This window comes from Vigna radiata, chromosome 2 (assembly GCF_000741045.1).
Source record: "Vigna radiata var. radiata cultivar VC1973A chromosome 2, Vradiata_ver6, whole genome shotgun sequence".
Classification (NCBI taxonomy): Eukaryota; Viridiplantae; Streptophyta; class Magnoliopsida; order Fabales; family Fabaceae; genus Vigna; species Vigna radiata.
In genome coordinates, this window is record NC_028352.1 from 3691927 (window position 1) to 3717605 (window position 25679).

At 30.7% G+C, this 25679-nt stretch overlaps 3 protein-coding genes across 15 annotated transcripts; all 3 read left to right on the forward strand.

Moving 5' to 3' along the window:
* Nucleotides 1–1576: 1576 nt before the first annotated feature.
* LOC106777501 (RNA-binding protein 48) lies at nucleotides 1577–4767 on the forward strand. 12 transcript variants are annotated; one of them, XR_002667128.1, is made up of 9 exons: nucleotides 1577–1714; nucleotides 1796–1879; nucleotides 1975–2055; nucleotides 2435–2610; nucleotides 2683–2800; nucleotides 2888–2951; nucleotides 3354–3436; nucleotides 3795–3850; nucleotides 3925–4767. XR_002667128.1 is itself a non-coding variant. In XM_022778357.1 (8 exons), coding segments are annotated over exons 1-8 (669 nt in total). In that variant the 5' UTR covers nucleotides 1577–1652; the 3' UTR covers nucleotides 3796–4767. The 12 variants fall into 12 exon arrangements, 8 of the variants coding, with proteins under 8 accessions (XP_022634078.1, XP_022634076.1, XP_022634077.1 ...); XR_002667124.1 differs by having other exon boundaries at nucleotides 3354–3416; nucleotides 3496–4060; nucleotides 4161–4767; XR_002667125.1 differs by having other exon boundaries at nucleotides 3354–3416; nucleotides 3496–3850.
* Nucleotides 4768–11057: 6290 nt separating this feature from the next.
* LOC106756368 lies at nucleotides 11058–16485 on the forward strand. 2 transcript variants are annotated; one of them, XM_014638763.2, is made up of 4 exons: nucleotides 11058–13207; nucleotides 13428–13727; nucleotides 14395–14486; nucleotides 15352–16485. In XM_014638763.2, exons 1-4 carry the CDS (start codon nucleotides 12242–12244, stop codon nucleotides 16217–16219), a joined length of 2226 nt encoding a protein of 741 aa, XP_014494249.1. In that variant the 5' UTR covers nucleotides 11058–12241; the 3' UTR covers nucleotides 16220–16485. The 2 variants fall into 2 exon arrangements, with proteins under 2 accessions (XP_014494249.1, XP_014494248.1); XM_014638762.2 differs by having other exon boundaries at nucleotides 11060–13219.
* Nucleotides 16486–18926: 2441 nt separating this feature from the next.
* Nucleotides 18927–24940, forward strand: LOC106756570 (calreticulin-3). The gene is made up of 14 exons (XM_014639044.2): nucleotides 18927–19133; nucleotides 19219–19326; nucleotides 19594–19786; nucleotides 20461–20719; nucleotides 20942–20998; nucleotides 21625–21672; nucleotides 21779–21865; nucleotides 21944–22001; nucleotides 22420–22487; nucleotides 22792–22887; nucleotides 22982–23038; nucleotides 23148–23231; nucleotides 23543–23572; nucleotides 24589–24940. The coding sequence occupies exons 1-14, from the start codon at nucleotides 19034–19036 to the stop codon at nucleotides 24598–24600; spliced, it is 1257 nt and encodes a 418-aa protein (XP_014494530.1). The 5' UTR covers nucleotides 18927–19033; the 3' UTR covers nucleotides 24601–24940.
* The last annotated feature ends 739 nt before the right edge of the window (nucleotides 24941–25679 follow it).

The following is a 25679-nucleotide window of genomic DNA, read 5'->3' on the forward strand; positions in this document are numbered from 1 at the left end:
CCAAAGGTATGATACAAATAAGGGAATCACTGACACTAAGTCTCTTCCATAAATTTAACAGTTATTCTAATTTTGTTATCTGTGATTACTATCACTTCCCTAATGTTGTTTTGTAGGTTTTGAAGCATTATACCTGTGTTAGTAAAAATAAAGAAAAATGTGGGAGCAGTAAAAATTCCATGAATGTTGGTGAATATAGTTTACTTGAGACTTACACAAATTTACTTCAGAGCATACTGAATCTGTATCCTAGAATGGAAAAGTTGATAGAATGCCAGTTGGTAAAAGATGCACTGTCTCAGATCATTCTCAAACACTGCAAGCCTTTGAAGACATTTTCTCGGATGACATGGATAGCAGTGATGTTTCTTGCAGTGTTCATGGTGTTTTTTCTTGTGATATGGACAATAAGGGCTTGCCAAGACCGTAGTCGTCATCATCGTTCAGATTGTCCTGTGTAACACTGTCTTGTCATGGCAATACTAAGAATTTGTAGCAGATTTAAGAGATTAATCACAATTAATCAAGAATCTCTTAGTCATACTCTAACACTGTCTTGACATGGCAATACTCAGAATTTGGAGCAGATTAAGAGACTAATCACAATCAGTCAAAATCTCTTAACCATAGTCTATTTAGTCTAGAAAAAATTAGCAAATGTCAAGTTTCAAAGAACTGAACAAAGGAATGATGTATAAACCTTTACAAAAAGTACTCAAGCTTTATGTGTCTCTTTTCTTCTTTTTTTCTTTTGTAAAGATATATGGAGAAGGTAAAAGCCTTTTGAACTTTCTTGGTAGATAATTTTCTTACACAAATTGGTTTAACTTTCCTTAGAAAATCTTGAATATGAAGTTAAGGAAGTGAAAGTGGTGGACAAGTAAAGTTATGTCTTGGTCGGAGTGGGAATAGCATTTCTCTTNGGCATGTCCATGGAGTTTTGAAAAATCCAAACATCTCAGAAATAGAGAAAGAGATAGAAATTTATCGAACGAACCGCACTCCTTCGTATACGTCAGGAGTCCATTGATGAGAAGGGGCTGGGGAAAGCTTGAACCCAATTCCTACAATGATGAATATTTTTAGAGAGTTATACATTTGTGTATTGATAAGACCATTCACTATTTCTTGAAACTCGATCTCTCCCCCGGATGAACCATATAGCCAAGAGAAATCATGAACCAAAATAGTAGAGTTTGCTCCACCCAAGAGTAAATATTTCGTAGTAACCTCATTACACCATACATCTTTCTTAGTATATCCAGTAGATAGGAACATACCCTATTGCTTATTATCCTTATTCTTTTATGGTAGAAATACATTTGATATATGTATACATTAATGTCTCTTTTTTATTGTAAATAATTAATTAATTTTTATAAAAATAGTTAAATTTAAATAAATAATTATTTAAAAGGGTAAAATGGTAAGATAAATATTTTAGTTTAAAAAATAATTAATTTGAAATTAACAATAACAAATAATAAAAAAATTTGGGAGTGCGGGAAAAACTATGGGAGGTGCAGAAAGAGAGCTCTGAATCTTATATTTCTCAATTTCCTAACCTAACCATAGTTTCTACTATTTCGTTATTCTCTCTTCCTATAAAGATTTTTCTTTTTTTTCATTTCCTTGGAACGAATAATTCTCAAATGCCTCGTTACAAGGACGAGTCCCCTGCAGTTCGGGTTTACACTGTCTGTGATGAATCCAGGTCTCGTTTTTTATTCTTTCCTCAATTCAATTTTGTTTTTTTAGTGAAAGAAAAATGAATTGTTTGGTTTGGAGGGTGCAGATATTTGATTGTGAGGAACGTTCCAGAATTAGGATGTGGTGATGATTTGCTGCAACTTTTTTCATCCTATGGAGAAGTCGAGGAGTAAATTCATTCTTCACTGCTCAAATTGTGTATTCATTCGTTTATTTATTTTATTGTTTATCTCCATCAATCTATTTGAGTTTTTGCCTCTTCAGGTGTAAGCCCATGGATGCAGAAGACTGTGAGAAATACACTGATGTCTACTGGATCAAATTCCGCCTTGTCAGCAATGCTAGGTTTCATTTTGTTCTCTATTGGCTGATGGAGGAGTTGCGTTATATAATAGCAACAAACTATTATCAAAACTCGATACCAGTGTTGTTAAATTGCGGTGCGATGGCAATATTGAATTGCAGATAGAATACAGCAGTTCGACCATTTTTTGTAATTTGTGGTTGTTAAGACTGTTTATAACTTTATTAAAATTCAAGAGAAGCGTACTAAATTGCTGGAGTTAATTTTTTTTTTATCAGTGGAATCAGTGTGCAATTTTAATAAGGAACGCTTTGAGAATAAAAAAAAAAAAAAGTGTTAGAGGAGTATGATATTAGCTTTTCTTAATGTTATGTTTGAGAAGGTTGAATTGAGGGAGTACCTGCTATCTATAATTTTCAGGTTTGCAAAAAGAAAATTGGATGATTTTGTTTTCTTCGGGAATAAACTGCAGGTTTCATATGCCCCCCAATTCGAGACCCTATCAGACACACAAGATAAATTAGAGGGTAGAAGAAGGGAGGTTTTAGCGCGATTGAACCGTAAGTTAGAGCAGTTCAGTGGTAGCATACCACACGGTACACATAAATGCTTGTTATATGAATAGTTGTTGTAATCATAATTTTAAACTTGTACATTCCCTCTGACAGCAGCTAGAAGATCTAAAGAGACCCTAGCCACAAGCTCTAAAGAGACCCCAGCCACAAGCTCTGATGCTATGATTACATCAAATGTCAATAGTGCACAACATTTAGATTCTAATGCTTGGTAATTTATTCTTTCTGTGCTCTGCAATTCGTAGAATTCACCTGAAGCAAGAACACATTTGTGATTGTTTCTCTTTTTCCACTATAGGGATGTAGAATTCAAAGGAGGTTCACGCAGTAGTAATTTTCCAACAAGGATTTCCTCTAATGAGGTTTGTTGCTTCTTTACATATGCACATTCAAAGTTTACGCTAGTCTTCTTACTCTCTCTCCCCTTTGAGTTGACGGAAATTTTTTGGGTGGGGAATGAATAGCTGTTAGCTGTTATTATTCAGAAGTTTTTGAGTTTCTTATCTTTTTTATCTACACCAATCAGAAGACACCTATATGCAGTTGTATTTTTCAAATGTTCAGATTCATCATTTCTCTAATGGATGTTATTTTTACAAATATTAGCTTTTTTTCAATATGATAGTGCCTTGATTGGTGGATGATATTATAGTTTCCCAAACTATTATACTTAATAAATTTGCTCTAAGACGTTATGTGCAAAAAAAATAAAATGCACACTTGCTTTTCGTATATTACCTCATCCTAACTTGTTATATTTCCAGGATTATTTTGCTTCACAGTCCATGAATCGAACAGTAAATTTTGTACGGGATAAGCTTGATAAGGTGATCTCTCCTACTTCATAGTAAGTTTAAGAATCATTTATTGTGTTGAGGTTTGAAATAGTTTCTTCATCTAATCTAGATTCGATCAAGTGGTGAGCATACACAAGCTGGATCTGCGTCCAAGAAACAGCGGGTTGATAATAGGAGGAGAATTTAATCTGTAAATTAAGATGTTCTTTTTTTCTCACCCACTCTGCTTAAAGTCACCGAGCTATATGATTTTGGGTGTATTAAAGCTCAATTCCCTAGCCTTTAGTGAAAATTTTGACAAGTGCAATTTAAGGACTGTCTCATCCAATTATATTGTGGGTCATATACTCTGTACCAAGTTTTATTTATTTTTCAATGTAACTAGTACTACATCTGCTATCTGTCCAGGTAACAGTACTAGAAGACTTCAAAATCCCCATTCAGCATGCAATTTGTTTGCTAAGGTATTTGGTAACCGAGCCCCGCCTTCTTATAGGAAACCTTATACTGAAATCACATTTTAATATTGGAATTATAGTTGCAAATAGGGTTTCCATTTGGATCAGTGCCAGTTACTTAATGCGTTGATGATGCACTGATTATGTAGCCACAGCCCAACTGATGATGCTCCTATGACATTGGTGGGTGCTGAACAAAACATTTCAGTTTCCTGTGTATGTTTGACCCACCTACTAAAATTCACCGTTCTCTTTAGATTTGTCACAAAGTATCCTAGCTTCCTAGGCTTGACATAGAACTCCGAATACATTGCAGGGTAATTTTCTGAACCTGAAGAATATAGCGAGATTTTGATCCTCTTAGAGTCTTCATTTTAGAATAGAGTATGTTTGTAGCTTTAATTGTTGGGAAGATGACACTCTTTTTGTAAGATTTAATGGAATCTAATGCTAAGCACGGGAAAGTGCTGTGTTTCTGATTCATTGCTGGCAGTTTCATCAGTACAGCAACCCCTGAACCGGTGTCATAAATATGTCACTCTCATAACTAGGGAGATAAATGTGATTCATCTCAGAAAGACAAGGTGGGGACAAATTCTGGGGTTCATTTTCAGAGTTGAAATTGAAACCATACCATCGCAGGTACTAAGCATGCTAGAAGCTAATGCTAGGGGAGTTCTCTTCTTAACATTGTAACTTTTTGTCGTTTGTTATCCTCATTTACCAAATAATAACAATGTAAAAACTTACCCTTCTGATTTTATTTTATTTTTTGGTATTATCTGAAACATTCTGATTTGTTATGTTATTATATGAACTAAAGAAAGCGAGCACGTATTTCGTTATATCTCAGAAGATATTAATATATTCTTATTTTTAGTCAACTGTCATCATCATTGTATGGTGGTTGAGTTCCCTTTTCATTTTTCTGTGTAACTTCCCTGGTTGAAAAAGTGTCAAGGATCTAATTGTTTGCATTTCAAAATTACCTTTCTTCAAATGATAGAAAAATCTCCATCCATCCATCCATCATGCATATATGAATTTAGTTTTGCAGAATGTTAACTTGAGTAGGGTGAATAGATGTAGGAAAATATGCCATCTTCATGTGTCTAAGAAACAAATTGGCTCTAAATCGCACCATCCAAACAAAACAATCTATTAAATATCCTTGAGATAGTTAATGTAACCAATTAAATCTTAGGTGTGTTAAAATCAATGGAAAAAAAAAAAAAAGAGAAAGAGAAAGTTCTGTATTGAGTGACATAGTTGAAAATAGTAGGTAGCAGGTGGCATGCACACATTCATGTTATTATTCTATGACGAGGAAAACGTGGATTTGAAGTTTTACTGCTTTTAGGTTTCAATTGCAAATATCTTGATATTAAACTTCATTTTACAGTCAACTTATTTTGTTTACAGGGTAGTTGTTATACGTGTTGATTTTCCCAAAGAACATATATTAATTGTTTTCCCATCATTATTATATGCTCTCAAATCACGTGAATTTTTGTCTCTTTCTTAAATGTGATGCTTGTGTATCTCGATGGAGTAAGAAAACATTTTATATTGATTAAAATATAAAAAAAAAATATCAAATGCTAACATTTAAACCAGAGTCAGCCTTAAAACATAAATTTAATTTGAATGTATTAATATTAAAAATATATATATTATCATTCAATCATAAATCATCATATATAATAAATTTCGTTGATTTTTATGTATAGTAATAACAATTACAGACAATATTTAAAATTACTTCTAGCTAATTAAAAGTATACAAATATTTACCAAACATTGTCTCCTGTTAAGAGTATTAATTATTTATTTAAGACAGTTACATGATGAATAAAATATGCGAAACAAATATTCTCAATTTCATATACTTATTAAATAAAAATCATGCGAAAAAAAAAATCTTGTGACAAATATACATACATTGTGAATGACCATTAAAAGATTAATTATTTTGCATTTAGCTCTGTTTGAGATTTTGAGCAGGCTTGATGGCCATATTAAATTTTATCATTAAATATGCTAGTATTTAATTAAAGTAATTTAAATCTTACATATTGTTAATTATTATTACAATAGAATAAAAAAATGTATTTATTTTTATTTAAAATATATCAAATAAAACAAAATAAAGGACTGAACTATGGAACAACAGCATGTTGGGTTTTGAGTTGGAGGCTTGGAAATCTTAAAAAATTAAATTGGAAAACCTCTTGAATAATTTTGAGTTGAGTGATTGTAAACCATTTTCATCTTTAAATTCAAACTAAAACAGCAGATAATAGACAATTACTTTATAAATTCAAAATAAAATTTGTTAAAAGATAATAATACGCTGATAATTTCTTTTAATAAATAATAAATTATAATTTTTTATTTTATTAGTTTATATATTTAAAATGCACGAATCACTTTGTAAAAAAAATTATTAAAAAAACATTTTCATTCGTTAAAATCTAAGTTAATGAACTTCGTGAAATTTGGCGGTTTCACGTGGAACACTGAAATACGATGATGATGATGATGATCATGATGATGATGGCTTTAATTTGATGCCACTGTAAGAGTCCAAAATGAGTCATAAAAGCGTGTGCAGTGTAGACCTACCTATGCGTCGGTGTGTGCTCTGGACTCAATGACCCATCTTTCCTTTTCACCAATACCTAACCAACTCAGATAAATCAATAAACCCTAATTTTTTTAAATAGAATTAATATTTTAATTATATATTTAATTTTAAAATTTTGATGGTTCAACAAATTATTTGGAAACCTAAAGCAATCATACACAACTTTTCCCCAACTTATTTAATAAGAGGCTTATTTTATTAATGATATTGTTGACTACAACTTTTGATATATAAAAACAATCCAACACATTCATTCATTTTGTCAACCGACTAAGTTAAAAAAAAAAAAACTGTCACACCATCTTATCAACAATAAAATAAGATTTTTTTAAATAATAAAGTAAAAATTTAACAAATTGTATTAAGAATAATTAAAGTTAAGTTAAATATGTTTTGCGTCCTTAAATATTATTGATTTTTTATTTTAGTTTCTATTCAAAACTTTGATGACTTTTAGTTTTCATAATTTTGAAATATGTAATATTAGTCTTTACAAATGGATGACGTCAACTTTTTGTTAATCTGACAAACGATGATACTAATATTCACTTATTAGTAAACAAGTAATTAAATATTTATGATTGGAAATAGAAACCAATTTGAACAAATATAGATAATGTTTGTTTTCTATTTATGTCATTAGAAAATGTTAGTTCCTTATTTATTATATTTCTTGAAAAAAAAGTAACAAATATTTATGACTGGATATAACAACATCCATATTTACTTATTAGTAAACAAGTAATTAAATATTTATATCTACTATTCACATCTATTAAAAATATTAATGTTGTTTATAACTTGCGTTTCTCTATTTTTTATTATAACACAAGTCTCCAAAATAATATATTTAAGTTTCAAAATTGAGTCTAAAACTCACTTTTCATCTTTCACTAGATCCATTACCCTAATAACAAGTACATAATTGTTTCTAGATCAATGAACACAATTCCTCAACAACAAATATCTATATAATTTTTATCTAACGATATTTTTGTCATCTTAATTATAATATTACTGTATCGTGTAACGAATTTTTTATATCACAAAAATAAAAAATGATTTATTTATATAATATAAAATGTCGTTTCTATAAGAGTGTATGATGTCTAATATCATAATGTCTTACTAATGCATTAATTCATAAAGTGTAAAATTGTATGCTATGATTATCCGGTCAGCTATGAATCGAGCAGTCAATTCAATCAGTCTTCGATCTTATGCGAGTCGGTCAGGATCAATAAATCGATCGAATTACCAACAGAGTTAACATTAAGAATAATTATATTAACCATAAACAGATCATCACCGATTCAATTGTGATTGAACCAACACTTATTAGAAACTAACACCAAAATTTATAAATGCAAGTTTGATGTTCAAGTAGTAAGTCACACTGATTCATTCATTGTTAGTACTATCAGCCTGACTTTATTAGAAACTAATTTCAAAATCTATAAATACAAGTTTGATGTTCAAGTAATTAGTTACATTCATTGCACATTCATTGCTAGTACTATCAAATAAATCCTAACTTTAGCGTTAGAATGTTTTCTGCAATATCCCAATTCAACTAAACTGTAGTTAAAATGGATTGGAGATAGAACTTTGACCTTGATGAACAAATTTAATTTTGATTCCATAAATAGAAACAAAAATAATAACTTGTTAGCTACTTTTTTACAAGTAGTTTATTAACTAATTAAGTAATGATTAATATAAATATCTAATTGAAGCTTTAAGAGCATATAATTTTTTTTATAAGAGGAAAGATTGTTGATGACGCGAAGATCCATGTGGATGAGAAAAGTTGAGATTATGTGAACTTACTTTTGGATTCTTGTAATTATTTAAAACCAGCATTTACCTTTAATTGCTTTTGGATAATCATGTCTTCTTCTAATGAGTGTACCGTGGAAGCTTAAACTTTATACTTTTCCTTTAATTAACTTTTGATTAGAGCAACTAATAACCGCAACTACCTCTTTACCTAAAAAAGTAATTGCAACTACTTTAACTATTTTACAAATTCTTTATACATTTCCACACAAATATGTTTTATTTTATTGGATTAGGAATCATTAATTAACAATCAATCACTAACACTAATCTAAATCTACAGCTCTACCAAATCAATGGTTAGGTTTTTTCCCCAACTCTATTAGTATTATTAGAATTAGTCAACATGGAAAGTTCTAGATTAAAAAAAAAATACACAGTAGATAATAAATTATTAATGGTGTATTATATTTTAGATAATATGAATAATTTAAAAAATATAATAAGATTGTCTTAAAATAATAATTATTGTTATGTGTTCTTATCAAATTTGAGCAGATAGTCATAAAGTTATATCTATCTAAGATTCTCTTAAAAATCATCAATTTGAAAAAAAAAAAAAAGAAATTATAATAAAATCAAACCTAACTCACAGTTAATGTGAGTAAAAAAATTACTAAATGTGTCAACTCTATGAGGCTATGATAATTTTCTAAATATGATAAAAGTGTGTTTTGTTTTATTATTTTAACATTTTAAATGTTTTTTTTAATTGTTACTTTACACTATTTCAAGTTACATATTAAAATTTATTTATATATTTATCTTAATTTCACATCAACTTTAAAAATAGTTTTTTAATAACCCCCTCAAAAAAAAAAAAACAAGGGGAAAACACGTTTGAGCAAATTGTTTATTTAAGGAAAACATTTCAAATAAATACCAAAAATAAATTTAATTCCGTTTTTTAAGTTTAATTTGTGTACAACTTAGGTCTTCTAATTTTTTTAATTAATCTATTAAGGATTTTTCCATTTTTGAACTTCACTTCAAAATTAATGCAAAGCAAACTAGTTTATATAATCTCATTTATTAGTGTTTTTTTTTTATCACGAATTTTTCTAGATTTATTATACTACTAGCTAAATACTATTGATCAAACGACTTTTATATAGATTGAAAATCAAATACAAATTTTTTATATAAATTATTTTCGCAATATATTTACTTAATTGTGTAACAATTAGGTCAACCATGAGATACACTTGCTGGTGTTTGCAATAAAAAAAAATATTTTTAAACTGTATTATTGGTATTTTATATACTTTTATATTCTATTTATCTAGATATTGATTAGGTTGTTGGGTCGACTCATAATGTTATCACATGTTTTGTTTCACAGTTTAAAAAAAAAAATACTTTTAATTTTAAAATTTAGAATTTATAATATATAATGATATTACATAAATTATATATATATATATATATATATATATATATATATATATATAATTACGTCTGAAATTTTTAATTGAAATTATTTATAAACCAACACGTATAATAAAACATATAATTAAGAGGAAGAAAGAAGAAAAATGGGAAGGAATGCTAAAAAGAATTATTAAATAGTATATAATAAATGTTTTTTTTTTCTGTTTTGTTAATACAAGATACTCGTAATTTAAACGTGTAAAACAAGAATGAATTCAATTATTTTTTTCTAAATTTCTAAAATAACATTACTAATTTACTAAACTTATTTTCGAAGGCGTGAACGTATACGATATGGATACTCTTATTCTAAAATATTTAAACTTATATTAAAAGGACATTATTCAAAATTGAATATTATTTAAAAAGAAACACAAATTAGTATCAACATCAACTAATATCAATGAGTATAAAACGGTGGAAAGCTACATTATCATAATAATTATGTCATTATATTTTTTTTTTCAATATTATGTTGTTTAGTTTTTTTAAAAATATTCCTTTATATTTTAATTTTCCAAAATAACTTACTTTTATTCTTTTTTCCGTCTCTCTCTATTTATCCTCTGACAAAAAAATAGAAGTATTTAGAAACTCTCACATTATCTGTTTACTATAATACAAACTTATACCTATTTCAAGACACGTGTTTGGGAAAATTAATTAGAAAAATATATTTTTCATATTAGATGTATCACTTAACAATGTAGTTATTATGATAAGTAATAATTATAAGTAATGTTTAATTTAGATTAAATATGTTTTTATCTGAAATTAGAATTAGTTCATTTTCTAAAAGTTGACCCAGTTTCCTCCAACTTCAAAAATGTAAATTTAGTTTTTTTAACTAAATTTTATTAGATTTATTTAATCTTTTAAGCTATGATAGCATTTAAACTATTTACACTGTTTAACTGATAAACGTATCTGAAAATCAAATAAAGTTAATAAAATTTGGTTAAAAGGATTAAATAAACACATTTCTAAAATTGGAAGACTAAATTAAACCAAAATTTTAAAGAAAGACTAATTTTAATTTTCACTAAAAAGTTAAGGTACCAAAAACATATTTAACTCTTTAATTTATTTTTAGAAAAAAATATAAAAGAGAATTAGTTGAATTAAATTTTATTTATTATGAAAGAGCTAAAAATAGTAACAATTACATTAAAACCGTGGTAGTAACATTTGTAATTCTTTGATCAATGCTTTAAAACAGTCATCAATGTTGTTCTTACAAAATCATTGGAAAAATAATGAAGAACGTGAGTGTTGTTTTTTTAGGTAGCCGACACACCATTACCTTGTTCTTAACACCCGCGTTACCCTGCACATGCACCTTCTTGCATTCACCCATTATAAAATTTGGAATCTTTCATTGTAAAGTTCTCACCTTGCTCATAATTCAAGAGAAAAAACAATACCAACACATAAAAAAGTAGAGTAATTGTAGCTCTGCAGAGATTCTCCGATTGCCCCTTTCAGAATTTGTTAATGCCCTTTTGGATTGGTTTTAGAAAAGTACCCTTCTTTCTTCTTCTCTGTGTGAATGAGTAACTCAGCCAAAAGGAAAGTGGGTCAAGTTCAGGTTTCTTATTCTTGTATGAATTGATGTGCATGTGTGTTTAGATGTATTTGTCAGACACTGACAGCTCTTTTGATATCAATCATGCAATAAGCATGGTGCCAATTATACCCCCTTACCTATTTTCCTTAAAACCTTTTGAGGCTTTTATCTAAATCTCATCTCATTCTCCAACATGACACAGTGCCAATAAAGGTAGCTTCCACAAAAGAATTGTTTTTATGGCTTCTAAATTTTACTTCTTGGTGTAGTGTGGTGTGGACAAACCAAAACTGTTATTATTATTATTGTGAATTGTACAAGCCACTAATTCCAAAGCATTTCCAAGGGGGAAATAATTCTCCCATTTCTGAACTTCACATAATTGTCAGTGGCTCTATGATTGTCACAGTCTAGCTTGTGTTTCTAGGAAGGTGGGTGGGTTCTCCTTCTCATGTCCAAGCTGTACCACCCAATGACACTAACCACAATATAAAATCTCTTCATCCTCTGGTTGGGGAATTCTTTTTGATAGCTTATTGGTGTCTTATTTGTTGGTTAGTGTTCTTTTCTAGCATTAAAAATTGCTGCCAAAGCCTGTGGTTTTTTCTCTCTTCCCTCTTCAAAATCTGAAATATTTCTCAATCTATTCAATTTACTCTTTACTCGGATAGTCTATGATTACGACTTTATTGCAAGATTTCCCTCTCTGCAATTGTAGAATCCCCCGAAGGCATCGCAGCATTTATTGTTTCAGTTCAGATTTGGCATTCCATCAGTTGCAAGTTTGCTCAGAAAACGTCTACAATTCTACATTTACATTGCAAAAGGCTTCCTTGTTTTTTTCTCCTGTGTTTAAAGCCCCATTTGGGTATTAAGAGAGTGATGCATATTGAAGCTTCCATAACAACAAAAGATGGCGAGTCTTGTTCCTGGAGTGCTTCTCAAACTTATGCAGCACATGAACACAGATGTAAAAGTTGCTGGTGAGCACAGGTCCTCTCTGTTGCAAGTTGTGAGCATTGTTCCAGCTCTTGCCGGGGGTGAGTTGTTCCCAAATCAAGGCTTTTATCTCAAGGTTTCCGATTCCTTGCATGCCACCTATGTCTCTCTCCCTGATGAACATGATGATCTCATCCTCAGTGACAAGATTCAACTGGGGCAGTTTGTTTTTGTGGATCGTTTGGAGGCTGCTTCACCAGTTCCTATTCTTCACGGGGTTAGGCCTATTCCTGGGAGGCACGCTTGTGTTGGAACCCCTGAGGACATTGTTGCAACAACTCACTCTCTTGGGTTCCTTGGTAACGCTAAGGCTAACAAGAACAGTGCTTGTTCTGGTCCCTTGGACTTAGAGAGATCCAAGTCTCCTAGGAAAGTGTTGGGGAACCACCACGTTGGGGAGAAGGAGAAGAAGGAGAAAATAAGATTGCATAATGAAGAGCAGTTAGACAAGAAACCAGCTCTTTTGGCTAAGAGTAAATCTCAGACAACAAAAGCAGTAACAGCCAATACTGTTGATGTGAAGAAGGAATCATTGGCAAGATTGAAGTCATTTAATTCAAGGGCCATTCCTTCTTCTCCCACTAGTTGTTATTCTTTGCCTACTTCCTTTGAGAAATTTGCCAACGGGGTCAAGCATCAGGCAAACATCAAGGGAGTGGACAAGCTAACTGCGAAGGTGGGAGTGCTAGAAATAGGAAAGGGCGTACGTGGAGCTAGTCCAACCGGGAAGAGAATTTCCATGGGAAACCCGATTAGAAATTTGGTTCAAGGAATTGAGCTTGGAGCTAAGGTGCTGCGTAAAAGCTGGGAAGGCAATATGGAAGTCAAGAATAAAGAGACATCAAAATCAAGGGCTGCCAAGTCTGATCCTAAGCCTGAGGTTCGTGGCTCAGTAAGTGATCCGTAATTTCTCTTCTAGAACAGCTTCTAACTTCAAAGTTCAAACCACAAGTTTTGTTTATATGTAATTTCCTTCATTCCTGAAAAAAATAAAATGTTTCATACGAGTGGTATGGTGTTGTTGTAAGATATCTGGATTTCCTTTATCTTTTGAGGCAATCCAACAGTTATGTTCTTACTGTCACTTTGTGGTGTTCCAGACTCCTAGGAGAAGTACTTCAAGTGAAAAGTTTTCCTCTAAAGAAGAGAGCAAGCTGACCAAGTCCTCCAAGGAAGAGCACAGGACTCAAACAACTATAAAGAAAGTTGTTGCCAATGGAGCTATGGAAGAACAAGAAAAGACAGGCAAGCAACGAGTGTCTGTTGGAAAGAAATCGTCAGAATTTTCAAACACTGGATTCCCTGGAAACTTGGTGAAAGTTTCTCCAAGCAGTAGAAAAGTGACAGATGCAAGTGTTCAATGGGCTTCACTGCCATCATCTATTGCAAAGCTTGGCAGGGTATATCCTCTTAAAACACATTTTTTCACCAGTTGTAGCTTTTTACTCTTTGCTGTATATGCTGCTGAATGATGAATATATTTTATGCAATCTTCACCAGTGATTTTCACTGACATTTTTTAAAATTTAGCCTTAGCACGGAAATTGGGTTTACTCTTAATGACCTGAAGTAATTGGTTTAAATCTAGAAACATCATTTATGAGGATACCCTCCCCAGTCAGTGAGCCTCATACACTAGGTTGTTTCTAAACTTGGTTAAACAGTAAGAACTGTTCAAAGATGTTGTCAAGCATGCCCTCCAAGTGTGGTATTTATTCCCCAACTTTCAATTTAGAGCATTTCAGGAGGGTATTGCCAATGGGACAAAGTCAACCTGGTACTTCTTTGCAACGTTAAATAAACATGAATATCATGAGTTTTATAAAGCTATCGTTATGACATCATAAATGCGTATATAATAAGTATGCAAAAAGTATGATGTCAACTGTCAGATCATACGATTGCTTTATTCTTTTGTTTTATGAGTCTTCCATGGTAAAATGTTTTCTGCGCATGATCTCCTTGCCCACTGGACGCATTATTTATTAGATTATTTTTCTTCTTGGTCATTCTGCTTGAATAAGAAGTATGGTTTCATCGTCATTTTATAATGTCATGCCTGCACAGGAAGTGATGAAGCACAGAGATGCAGCACAGATGGCAGCAACTGAGGCTATTCAAGAGGCTGCTGCTGCTGAGAGTTTGCTGCAATGTCTAAGGTATGAATATATTTAATGACATATCAGTACTTCCGAACTTTAGTGATTCTTAACACAGTTGATATTTTGGACTTCTCATGTATGGAAATTGAAATTTAGACTTTAAACCAAGATATATTACTGGTATATGGTTTATGTAAAATTGCTGCTCATTAAATCATAACACCTCTAGAGAATATTCAAAAAACGAAGTGATTTATCAAAATGACTATGGAATTTGAAGAATTTGGTATGGCAAACGGGATCCTAAACATTAGTAATAGCGATGCTACATATGGATTTGCTTTGCATTTCGTTATATGGAGTTACATTATATTGAGTCATATAAATATAGTACTTGTCTTTTTATGCTAATAATTTCTTGCGTGCTTCTTAATACAGATTTAAATGTTTATTTCTAAATCCGTATATTAGACTAATAATCTAAGAAAAACTGCGGGCTAGGCTAGGGTTAATGTTGAATCATGTGAGGCCTATTGTGTGTTCTGATACGTATGACCCTTGGCATTTGTAATCATGGTGTATAGTTTTTATATATTTGTTGGATATATCTGAATGAAAGTGAAGAACAATGCGTATAAATGAAGTGAATGTTCAACTGTTCATTATATTTTGCCAACTCAAAAGGATGACTTCAATTTTCTTTCATGTTCATTTGATGTAAACATTTCACATGCCTGCTAAGGTTATTGTACGTAATACAATCCTTTCAGGTAAAACCTAATTAATGAGTTTTACACTCAAAGTGGGGTTTAACCATAGATGTTTACCATACATCTTCTTACACAGCCATTCTTCTATCTTACCCTTTTTCAATGCAGCATACCAGATTTTTCTGATATTTCTTTTGCAATGTTTCTGGCAGTGTATATGCAGAGCTAAGTAATTCTGCAAAGGAACAAAACCAGCAGCGAACAATAGAGCAGTTCCTAACTCTTCACGGTAGCCTAAATAGTGCAAGAATGATTGCTGACTCGTTATCCAAATCCATTCCAGATGATTCTTGTCTAGACAATGAAAGAATCATATCAGAAGAAGAACTAAAACTCAAATCAGACAGACAAAAGCTAGCAAATTATTGGGTCCAGGCTGCTTTATCCACCAATCTATCACCATTTTCTGTTTACAACCGAGAACCTCTATCATCCAGGCTTCCAGCTTCAACCAATTCTCAAAACCAAAAGAATATGATTGGAACCAAACCAATGCTGGTCATAGAAAATTCAAGTGAAGATACTTCATCAAAATCTCATGGAAAAAACCGTGGGGCTAATTCCAAACACGCCTTGCAAGGAACTCCTCGCAAAGCAGGTGATGCCTTTTCAAATGGACACAAACAACTAGTCCAATCACCACGGGATTGGGTCAGAGGAAATGGGTTTGATGAAGTGGTTGATTTAATTGACATGCTGCAAGTGAAGTCAAGAGATTGGTTTCTGGTGTTTGTTGAGAGATTCTTGGACTCTGATGGGGACACTGCTAGCTTGTCAAATAATGGCCAAATAGCAGGTATGCTCACTCAGCTAAAAAGTGTGAATGATTGGCTTGATGAGATAGGATCAAGCAAGAATGAAGGAGAATCATGGCAGATACCAGCAGAGACAATTGACAGGTTGAGGAAGAAGATATATGAATATCTTCTTACACATGTTGAATCTGCAGCAGCAGCACTCACTGGTGGATCACAATCATCCCCTGGAATCCAAACCTCAGAGATCAAAGCCAAAAAGTGATGAATAGGTACATAGCTTAGCTTAAGGATGCATTGTTTATGATATTTAGTCACCAGAACTTATTCAACAAAATTTCTCTCCTTTCACTCATTTTTTTGTACATAGATCCTGCCTGTGATTTGGGATGTAGAATATGTTTATGTGGGGAAGTAGCATTGTGATTTGTGATCATTTTCTTTTTCTTTTACTAAGTTATTGCTCATATCAAAGTACAGAAATTGAAACAGTGGACAGATTTATAAGCAGAAGTTATATTTGCATGATTATGCTCATTCCCTTCAAATAACTGCCGTATTCATATCAAATCATGATTATGCTGATTCCCTTCAATTTGTGAGAATGTAAAAGTTAATTAAGTTTATATATATATATATATATATATATATATATATATATATATATATATATATATATATAAAAGTGATAATATAAAGTGATAGTCGTGTAATCCAAAATAAAGTTAACTTACACCGATTGGAATATGTAAAAATCTTAAATTATTTTATATAACAAATTTATTTAATGGAAACTTGATTCAAAACATCTAGATTGATCATGAAGTTAAACTTTAAGTAAACTTTCTTAAAAAAATATAACAAAAAGATATTTAAAAATTATAAATTTTAACAAAGATTTAAAATTGTAGCTTAATCAAAATAATTCAATTGATTCTTGTTTGAATATTAATAAATTTTTTAAAAAAATACAAGATTCGAAGAAAGATTAATATAATTCTTTTAAAGGATTGAGCGATGGGTTTACTCTATTCACTTTGTTTATAACAACAAAGAATTATATAATCTATCTACCAAAATGAAAAGTAAGAGTATAAAACTATCAATATTCTAAATTTAACTAAAGCATTATTTTCATTTAAAATGACAGATAAACTATATTATGGAAAGTATTATCCAAACTTATTTTTATTTAAATAATAATAAAAATTATTAACGAGATATGGCCATGAATATAAGCATAGGATAATGATATTTAGACTTAACATTGATTGGTCAAAAAATACTTCACAATTAATAATAATAATCATAAATATTATTGTGGAGTAATTTTTAACCAATCAAATATTGATACATAATCAATATTCAAATGTTGTAAAAAAATGTTGTCTAAATATCATTATTCGTAAATATAAATAATATCGAATTTTTTTATAATATATATTAATAAATTTTTTTGACAATAGATTATATATTATTATTTTATTAATTCATATATTTACAACGAACGAATCATAAACTAATACTTTATTTTACTATGATTTAAAAATACTTATATTAACTTTCTTTTTATCTAAAACATTTTAATATAACTTTTACTCTTGTATATAATTATTTGATAATTATCTAATTATATATGATATTTATGTAACGATATTTCTTTCTATCTTGATATTAAAGTAATTGTACCTTTTTAACATTAAATACCTCATAACATCATATTTTCTTCGTTACATTTTTTTTATAATTAATATTTAAAATATTAAATAAACAGGTTAGAATGTTAGGATCATATATCTATTATCAGATGAACATGATATTTGATAGTTTATTTATGGGTTAAATATGTTTTTAGTCCCTATATTTTGGGGCGATTTTGGTTTTAATCCCTCCTCCAAACTAAGGTACAATTTAGTCCTTCAACTTTAGAAAACTCTGGTTTTAGTCTTTTTTACTAAATTTTTTTAACTTTATTTACTGTTTCAAACGTGCTTCAATATTAACTTAGAAACGTGCTTGAACAACAAATAAAGTTAAAAAAACTTAATAAAAAGGACTAAAATCAGAGTTTTCTAAAGTTGAAGGACTAAATTGTACCTTAGTTTAAAAGAGGGACTAAAACCAAAATCACCCCAAAGTATAGGGACTAAAAACATATTTAACCCTTTATTTATTGACCACATGTCAGATAAGGTTGATCCATTAAGATATATTAATTTATATCAAATTGCAAATTTATCTATATATTATTGTATGTTCTTTATAGAAATAAATATAATTTTATTTTCAAAATTTTGATATAAAATTTATATTTTATTATTTTCTCAAACTTTAATGTATTTTTAATTTAAAAACTTTAAAATAAATATATATAATTTTTATAACTCAACCGTCTTAAATATTTTTAATATGTTTTAAATTGACATTTTAACTGTTACATTGTTTAACATTTTCAATTCAAATATTAAATTGATAAAAATGTATTTATTTATTTTTAAAATTTATGGCTAAAGTATATTAAAATTTAAAATAGGAATAACTTTTAATTTTGACAAAGTTTAATAACTATAAACATATTTAATAGTTTTCTTTTTATCAAATCCAATCCACACTAATTTGAAGATGTTAAAAATCATCATTGAAGTAACATAATTAATTATGGAGATATCTTTGAATTAATAAAAGCACCATAAAAGATAAGTGGTACAACTAATTAACACAAGTTGTTTTAGTTAAATAAATAATGTTATTTTGAAGTAATATATTAAAGTCAAATAAAATTACTTCTGACTCCTAATTTATAATTTAAGCATTATTATTTGAATTTTTGAAAATCTTATGATAATTTGGTTTTTTGTTTGATTCTTATAAACTTTAGAGAAAATGACATGTACACAATAATTTGATGAAAATGATTGATAAATAGAAAGATAGTTTTGTTTTGCAATAAATAAATTTGAAGGAAAGTGTTCTAGAAAGTACCACTCCTCCACTGTAGCAATTTTAAATTCGTTTGTGGCAAGAACACTCTGAGCTGAAATCTGAAGCAAATTTTGTTGCCATTGCAGTGAGGAATGAGATGGCCAATGGCAGCACTACCCAGTTGTTCAAGCTTCTGCTTTTCCTTCTGATTCTTCACTCTGCACTTGCTGAGATCTTCTTCGAAGAGAGATTCGAAGGTAATCGTAATAATCTTCACCCTTCACTTCACCTCAGACTCCACTGTTTTCGGAGATTTTTAATTTTGTTGATTGATTGCTTCAGATGGATGGAAGAGCCGTTGGGTTTTGTCGGACTGGAAAAGGAGCGAGGGAAAAGCAGGTACCTTCAAGCACACAGCAGGGAAATGGTCTGGAGATCCTGATGACAAAGGTATTCACTCTTCAATTCATTAATCTTACATGTCCAACATTGGTTAGAATAGTAAACTATTTCACATACTACTGACCTATCAAGACGATCTTGACTTCTAACATGGAAAACATGAAGAAAAAAATTGAAATTTATTTATCCATAATTAACTTATACACAAGATAAAAACAAAAAAATTAATTGAATTGTTTTGTCGATCACATTTATTGTTATTATTATTATTATGATGATGATGATGATGGTGATGGTGAAACTTTTCTTTTGCAGGTCTTCAGACACATAACGATGCCAAACATTTTGCCATATCTGCAAAGATACCCGAGTTTAGCAACAAGGACAGAACCCTTGTGGTGCAGTATTCCATTAGGTTTGAGCAGGACATTGAATGCGGTGGCGGTTACATCAAACTTCTCTCTGGTTATGTCAATCAGAAGAAATTTGGTGGTGATACCCCTTATAGGTCTGTCTCTCAAATTCTTATGTTATGTTTTAAAATATGTATTCTCTGCTAACTTGGTTACAAATAGAAGATGAACTTCTACGTACATGGAGTATCCTATATCAAGAAATGTTTATTTAGACACGTGAAATTATGGGTGAGACTTCATTTGTTAAATAGATGGTGGGACCCAAATTGTTCAGTAAATTTTAATAAAATTTAGTTAAAAAAAAATGCCAGAAAGAGTATTTGTGAATGTCCTTTTCAAGTTTACTTATATAGATTAGGTTTTGAATAAATTTGTTGTAAGTAATTTTGGTAGAAGGAAAATAATAAGAAATAAAATAACAATTTTTTGTTATAACAAAAATAACTTGTCGAATAACTAAACGAGACAATTTCTGTAAATTATTAAGTGCATAAGTTAATTATAACTTTTCAGAGAAACTTATATCATTTTACTTTCTTAATTTCTTTTCTAGTGAGAGCTTGTTGAGTAATTAATCCAAACCGCTTACTGCCGCATTTGTTTGCTATTTGTTTTATACATTTAAATGTTTCTCTTTTTATCCCCCCTATTTTAATTTAAGTGAGGCGTCTTGTTGTTTGATGTTGTAGAAACATACGCTTCAGTGTTCTATTTAGTCTGTCTCTGCTGACGAGTAGAGTGAACTGATTTGTCTTGCTTGATGCAGTTTGATGTTTGGACCAGATATATGTGGCACACAGACTAAGAAGCTCCATCTTATACTATCATACCAAGGGCAGAATTACCCTATTAGGAAGGAACTCCAATGTGAAACGGATAAATTGACTCATTTCTATACATTTATTCTAAGGCCTGATGCCTCTTATAGTATCCTTGTTGATAACCGGGAAAGAGATTCGGGAAGCATGTATGCAGATTGGGACATCCTTCCTCCGAGGAAAATCAAGGATGTCAAAGCAAAAAAGGTACAACTATGAGAATTGAGTCGTTTTAATTAAGAATATTTGTAATTACCTACTAAGTATATGAGCTGCATTGTTATTGTTAATACATTAAAAAACAACTTAAACAATCATTCTATGGGGTTTTTTAATTTACATAGGAAAAACTTTGGTTCTTTTGGTATATTTTACACCTTTATCTATCAATTTGCTTTCGTCTGAAACTTTTTATTTTAACTATTGCAGCCAGCAGACTGGGATGATAGAGAGTACATTGAAGATCCTAATGATGTCAAACCAGAGGTAATTTGAAACTCTTCATCAAGATTGCCAAACACCTTCACCTTTGCATGTAGCGTTTGCATTTACATGAAAAACCTTCATGATCACCTTTAGGAATTTCTATAGTGGTATGAATTTTCCATTTCACCGAGTTGAATGTCCACATGAACAATATATGGTATCTGCTATCAGTTTTTTGGGTTGCGATTGGTCAATTACTTTGCAAGAAGGTTCATGGTCTGTGCTACCGCAACCACTGTGCAACCACTGTCTGCTACAACTGGTTGGGCTATTAGCAAAATTCTGTTTATTTTGTATTGAAGAGGTTTCCATTGCCAACAACAAAAAAGAACAATTGCTTTATTTATTAATTGCTCTTTTAACTCTCATCAAGCATCATAAATGTTATCAAACTTTTGCAGATACTTCTTATTTTTCTCTCAGTCCCCTGATACAAGTATTAGATTATTTATCTGAAGTGGTAGATTCTAATAATGATGGATCATCAGCTTGATAATTATTTTCCAACGAAAATTTTATGGCCAACCTCTGCTTAAGGTTTTCGGCCACACATACTGGCGGATGGATTTTTAGTTACAATTTTACATGCTTCATTCTTCTTTGTTTTTTATATATATATGTTGCAGGGATATGATTCAATTCCAGCTGAAATTCCTGATCCAAAAGCCAAGAAGGTTGATTTGTTTATTTCATATTTTTTAATTATTGACAGAAGACTTAGTTTAGCATGGAGTAATGAATGTTCTTTTCCTTCTCTTTTGTTATTCTTTGTTTGAATAGCCTGCTGACTGGGATGATGATGATGATGGACTATGGAAGCCCGCAAAGGTTCCTAATCCAGCATACAAAGGACCATGGAAACGCAAGGTTTTTAATTCCACACATTTAAATTTGAAGTCATTGCTCTTTTAGGTTTTCTAATCATTGAAAATTGTTGAACTGCAGAAAATCAAGAATCCCAACTACAAAGGAAAATGGAAGATTCCATGGATTGATAACCCAGGTAGTTAGATTTATTTATATTGTGGTGATTTCTGTTTTAGAATCAAGAAGGAAGAGTCAATGCATTAATTTTCTGGTAAAGACAAACAAAATAACTAGCTTATACTTTTAGGCTTTGTCATTATAATTTTATATGGATTTAGACTGTTGGATTTTGCTCATTTGTTGTTGGCTTGGGAAAAATTTGATAAGACAAGAAAATTTTAAAATGGTATTCTGATAGTTTTCACTAGGTAGCAACTGACGTATCAATGGTTTTAGTAATATCTTCAGCCTTGCATTCGTTTAAGCTTATAGGCCTCTGCATGAATGTTTAGCAAATTTATTGTGAAATCTTCTATATAAACTTATGTGTAGCAATTAGTGTAGTTACTTGATCTTTACTTCTGGTTTTGCTTTACCTCTTTTGTTTCCTGCAGAATTTGAGGATGATCCCGATCTTTATGTTCTCAAGCCAATTAAGTATGTGGGCATTGAAGTGTGGCAGGTGTGTGTGTGACTATACATACATACCTTTTGTTCTTCCTCTATAGATTGAAGGAGCATTTAGAAATGCTTATTTTAATTTATGAAAGTGGCTCATGCCCTTTATTTACCTCTTTTAAGCTTATTACAGTAAGCTTCATAAACTTTTGAGTAAGCTGTCATCCAATAAGAAATTATTGGACAAGTGCTTGGTTAAATTGTTTACCCAAACACCCTCAGTTGTAATTTCCAGAAGTTTACCTATACTTGAAATTATCTATTATTGAATATTTGAAGTGTGGCAATATTAACTTTTGAAATTTTAGGTGAAGGCAGGTTCAGTTTACGACAACATCTTAATTTGTGATGATCCGCAGTATGCAAAGCAGGTTGTGGATGAATTTATGGCTAACAATAGAGAGGTGAGCTTTTACTTGTAGACTTCGTATCTGTTATTTAGTTTGTAGCAGATAGGAAACTTAGTATCTGCATTCTCATTTTTGTGTGGAATCTCAGTCCGAAAAAGAAGCTTTTGAAGAAGCAGAAAAAGAAAGAAGGGCTAGGGAAGAAGAGGTGACCATTCAAAGCCTAAATGCTTCAGCAGTAATTTTAATGTCTGATTATCATATTTTTCATGTTGCTTTGTACAATATCAATACCATTTGATGTTATGATTGTGTAGGAGGCACAGAGAGCACGAGAAGAGGGTGAAAAAAGAAGAAAGGAGAGGGATCATAAATATGGAAACAGGAGGCGGCGTCGAAGGGTAATGTTTTTGTTCTCGTTTGCCGTCAAAAACTGTTCTAGAGTGTACTTTTTAAACTTTGCAGTAAAGGTTTTGATTTATCTTCTATTTTGTGCGGTAGGAGTTAATAGTAGGGGGGAGCAAATGACCTGTTTGGACAAATTTCCTCCAAATTTTTTAGAACAGAAATTAAGTTAACAGTTTTTCGTGGTTTTTTCTCTTCAATTTTCCGGCCAATACATGTAACATTGTTTGGTCTCTAATTCAAATGGATTTGTGATCATTTATCGCTTATGGATTACAAAGTCTGACGTCAAAACTTTGTTTTGCAGCCGGATCCCCACGATATGTATGATTACCATGTAAGCCTAAAATTCTCTTGTTATTTTATGCTTATGTGAATATGCCTCGTAATACTTTATTGCTTCCGTTGTTCGTGCAATGATGTGTTGTGTGAACTTAGGCTGCTGACAAGGTGATTCTTGGTTTACTCGAGTTGGGTATGATATGACCACTGCCCATAACACGTTACCATTTAGATAGATATCAGCCCTTTTGGATATCCAAATCAAATACGATAAAGATATTTTTCAATTACCTGACACACACACATACGCAAAAACAAAGACAAAAATTATTCGAACTTGAAATGTATACCTTCTGACTGTGATCACTAGTTGTGATTTGTTGAAGTGGCAAAGTGTGCATTGATTCTGGAAAGAGTTTCACATTAAATAGGACAAACTATTTATCTCATAACAAGTCTTGAACTTTTTCACCCAGTAAGTGGATTAACATAATGAATGGATAAATCTTTTGGATTGAATTTTCCTTATATGTTTTAAGTCCTAATTCATTCAAAACAAAGAAGATATTCAAACATCAATTTAAGAAAACATTGTCGTACTTAAATATGCAAATTTAGAAATAAATTCCTGAATTTTTCTGGAAGTAAGCATAAAAGTGTCTCCATTGGCAATCTCATACTCACCGTCACTCTTTTTTCTGTCTTTCGTTCACATTCATGTTCCACTTCAATTATTGCTTGTTATTTAAAAAAAAAAAAAACAAGTTTTCTCATAGGTAATAATTTCCAATAAAAAGCAGAGTCATGAGTTGACAGGACTCTGTAAATAAAAATGAATTGAATGATTCATAAACGTCTGATACTTTTTCTTACTTTCGTGTGGAAGTGGTAAGGATAAATGATATATATGAATTTGTAATACAAAATACAACTTTCTGAAATGCTTGAGCTGCTGTTGGGTCCGATGCATTGTGTGAAATTTCATTTTCTTTCAATTATTTTGGTAAGGGTCAGTCTTCCTTTTCAGTACCCTTAGTAAATAAGCATTTCCTTGGACTTTGACTCTTTCAGGATGAACTTTGAAAGGTGTAGTCTGGGTAGGTGGCAGTTGTGTGATTGCAGCAATAAAATGCATCTATGAAGTTTTTAGAGAGTGCTGTGAATTGTAGGACCAAAGCTGCAACTGCACCGACCATACCGAGCTGTACTGAATTGTTACATCTGAAAAAATGGGTGGCAGTCATTATGTTAACCTCATTTCTTTTGGATTATTATTAGGAAACAGCTGGTCAGCTGCTACTGTTCTGAACGATGGAATTTGAACTTTTTCTACCTGTAACCCAGAAGGAAGAATTAAAAACATTGTTTTTTGGTAATATTCCTGCGTTCTTTATATAATATATTAGGGCAGAAGTTATATTTACTGATTTTTTCTATTTATTTACTGATTTTATTGAAGACAGGGTATATTAAAAAAAATAGAATAAAAGGCATGCTCTACTAGATTATTTAGTTGAAGTGCTTCAAGTGAAACATTTTGTAGAAATTTTAAACAGGCTTTTTTTTTGTTGAACAAAATAAGGACAAATAAAAAATGAATTTATCGGGTTATTTTATTTTAACATGTTTTATATTGGTCTTTCTGATTCTTTTCTTATTGATCATTAATTACATTTTTTTTATAAACCTTCATAGCATGAAAATTCAAATAGTAGAAACTAGAGATAGAAAAGAGAGGAGAAAAACAAAAGAAATATGAACTGTTTATTCCCATTTGATGAGACTTTTATTCAATCTCTGAAATTATGATTGTTTGTTGTTTTACTGATAAAAACATTCAAAATTCTTAAATGAAAGAAATAAATTTTAAATTTAGTAACTATCAATCATTTCAATTTCAACCTTTAATGTTATGACCAATGAATTTGATTTTTGATTTTGATGCCTAACATTGTTTTTATTCGTAATTTGAATCTGCATTAGTCAATCAAGTCTTCAATACTACTAGGAATTATTGACAGTAACTGTAGTTTTTAAAATTTTAGAAAATATTAATTATTTGTTGTCATTCATAATTTTACCCTTCACTCAATCTTTAATCCATTGGCACATCCTTAGGAAAATAACATTTTTACTTGTACATTATAAAATCATTTATTTTT

What these genes read in the sequence shown, in the direction of transcription:
- LOC106777501 (XM_022778355.1), top strand. Translation starts at nt 1,653, where the DNA reads ATGCCTCGTTACAAGGACGAGTCCCCTGCAGTTCGGGTTTACACTGTC. An exon ending in CGCCTTGTCAGCAATGCTAG is followed by an intron (nt 2,056 to 2,434) that starts GTTTCATTTTGT and finishes TATAATTTTCAG; the next exon opens with GTTTGCAAAAAGAAAATTGG. An exon ending in TACGGGATAAGCTTGATAAG is followed by an intron (nt 3,417 to 3,495) that starts GTGATCTCTCCT and finishes CATCTAATCTAG; the next exon opens with ATTCGATCAAGTGGTGAGCA.
- LOC106756368 (XM_014638762.2), top strand. Translation starts at nt 12,242, where the DNA reads ATGGCGAGTCTTGTTCCTGGAGTGCTTCTCAAACTTATGCAGCACATG. An exon ending in AGCCTGAGGTTCGTGGCTCA is followed by an intron (nt 13,220 to 13,427) that starts GTAAGTGATCCG and finishes GTGGTGTTCCAG; the next exon opens with ACTCCTAGGAGAAGTACTTC. An exon ending in CTATTGCAAAGCTTGGCAGG is followed by an intron (nt 13,728 to 14,394) that starts GTATATCCTCTT and finishes ATGCCTGCACAG; the next exon opens with GAAGTGATGAAGCACAGAGA.
- LOC106756570 (XM_014639044.2), top strand. Translation starts at nt 19,034, where the DNA reads ATGGCCAATGGCAGCACTACCCAGTTGTTCAAGCTTCTGCTTTTCCTT. An exon ending in CTTCGAAGAGAGATTCGAAG is followed by an intron (nt 19,134 to 19,218) that starts GTAATCGTAATA and finishes TGATTGCTTCAG; the next exon opens with ATGGATGGAAGAGCCGTTGG. An exon ending in GAAGGGCTAGGGAAGAAGAG is followed by an intron (nt 23,039 to 23,147) that starts GTGACCATTCAA and finishes ATGATTGTGTAG; the next exon opens with GAGGCACAGAGAGCACGAGA.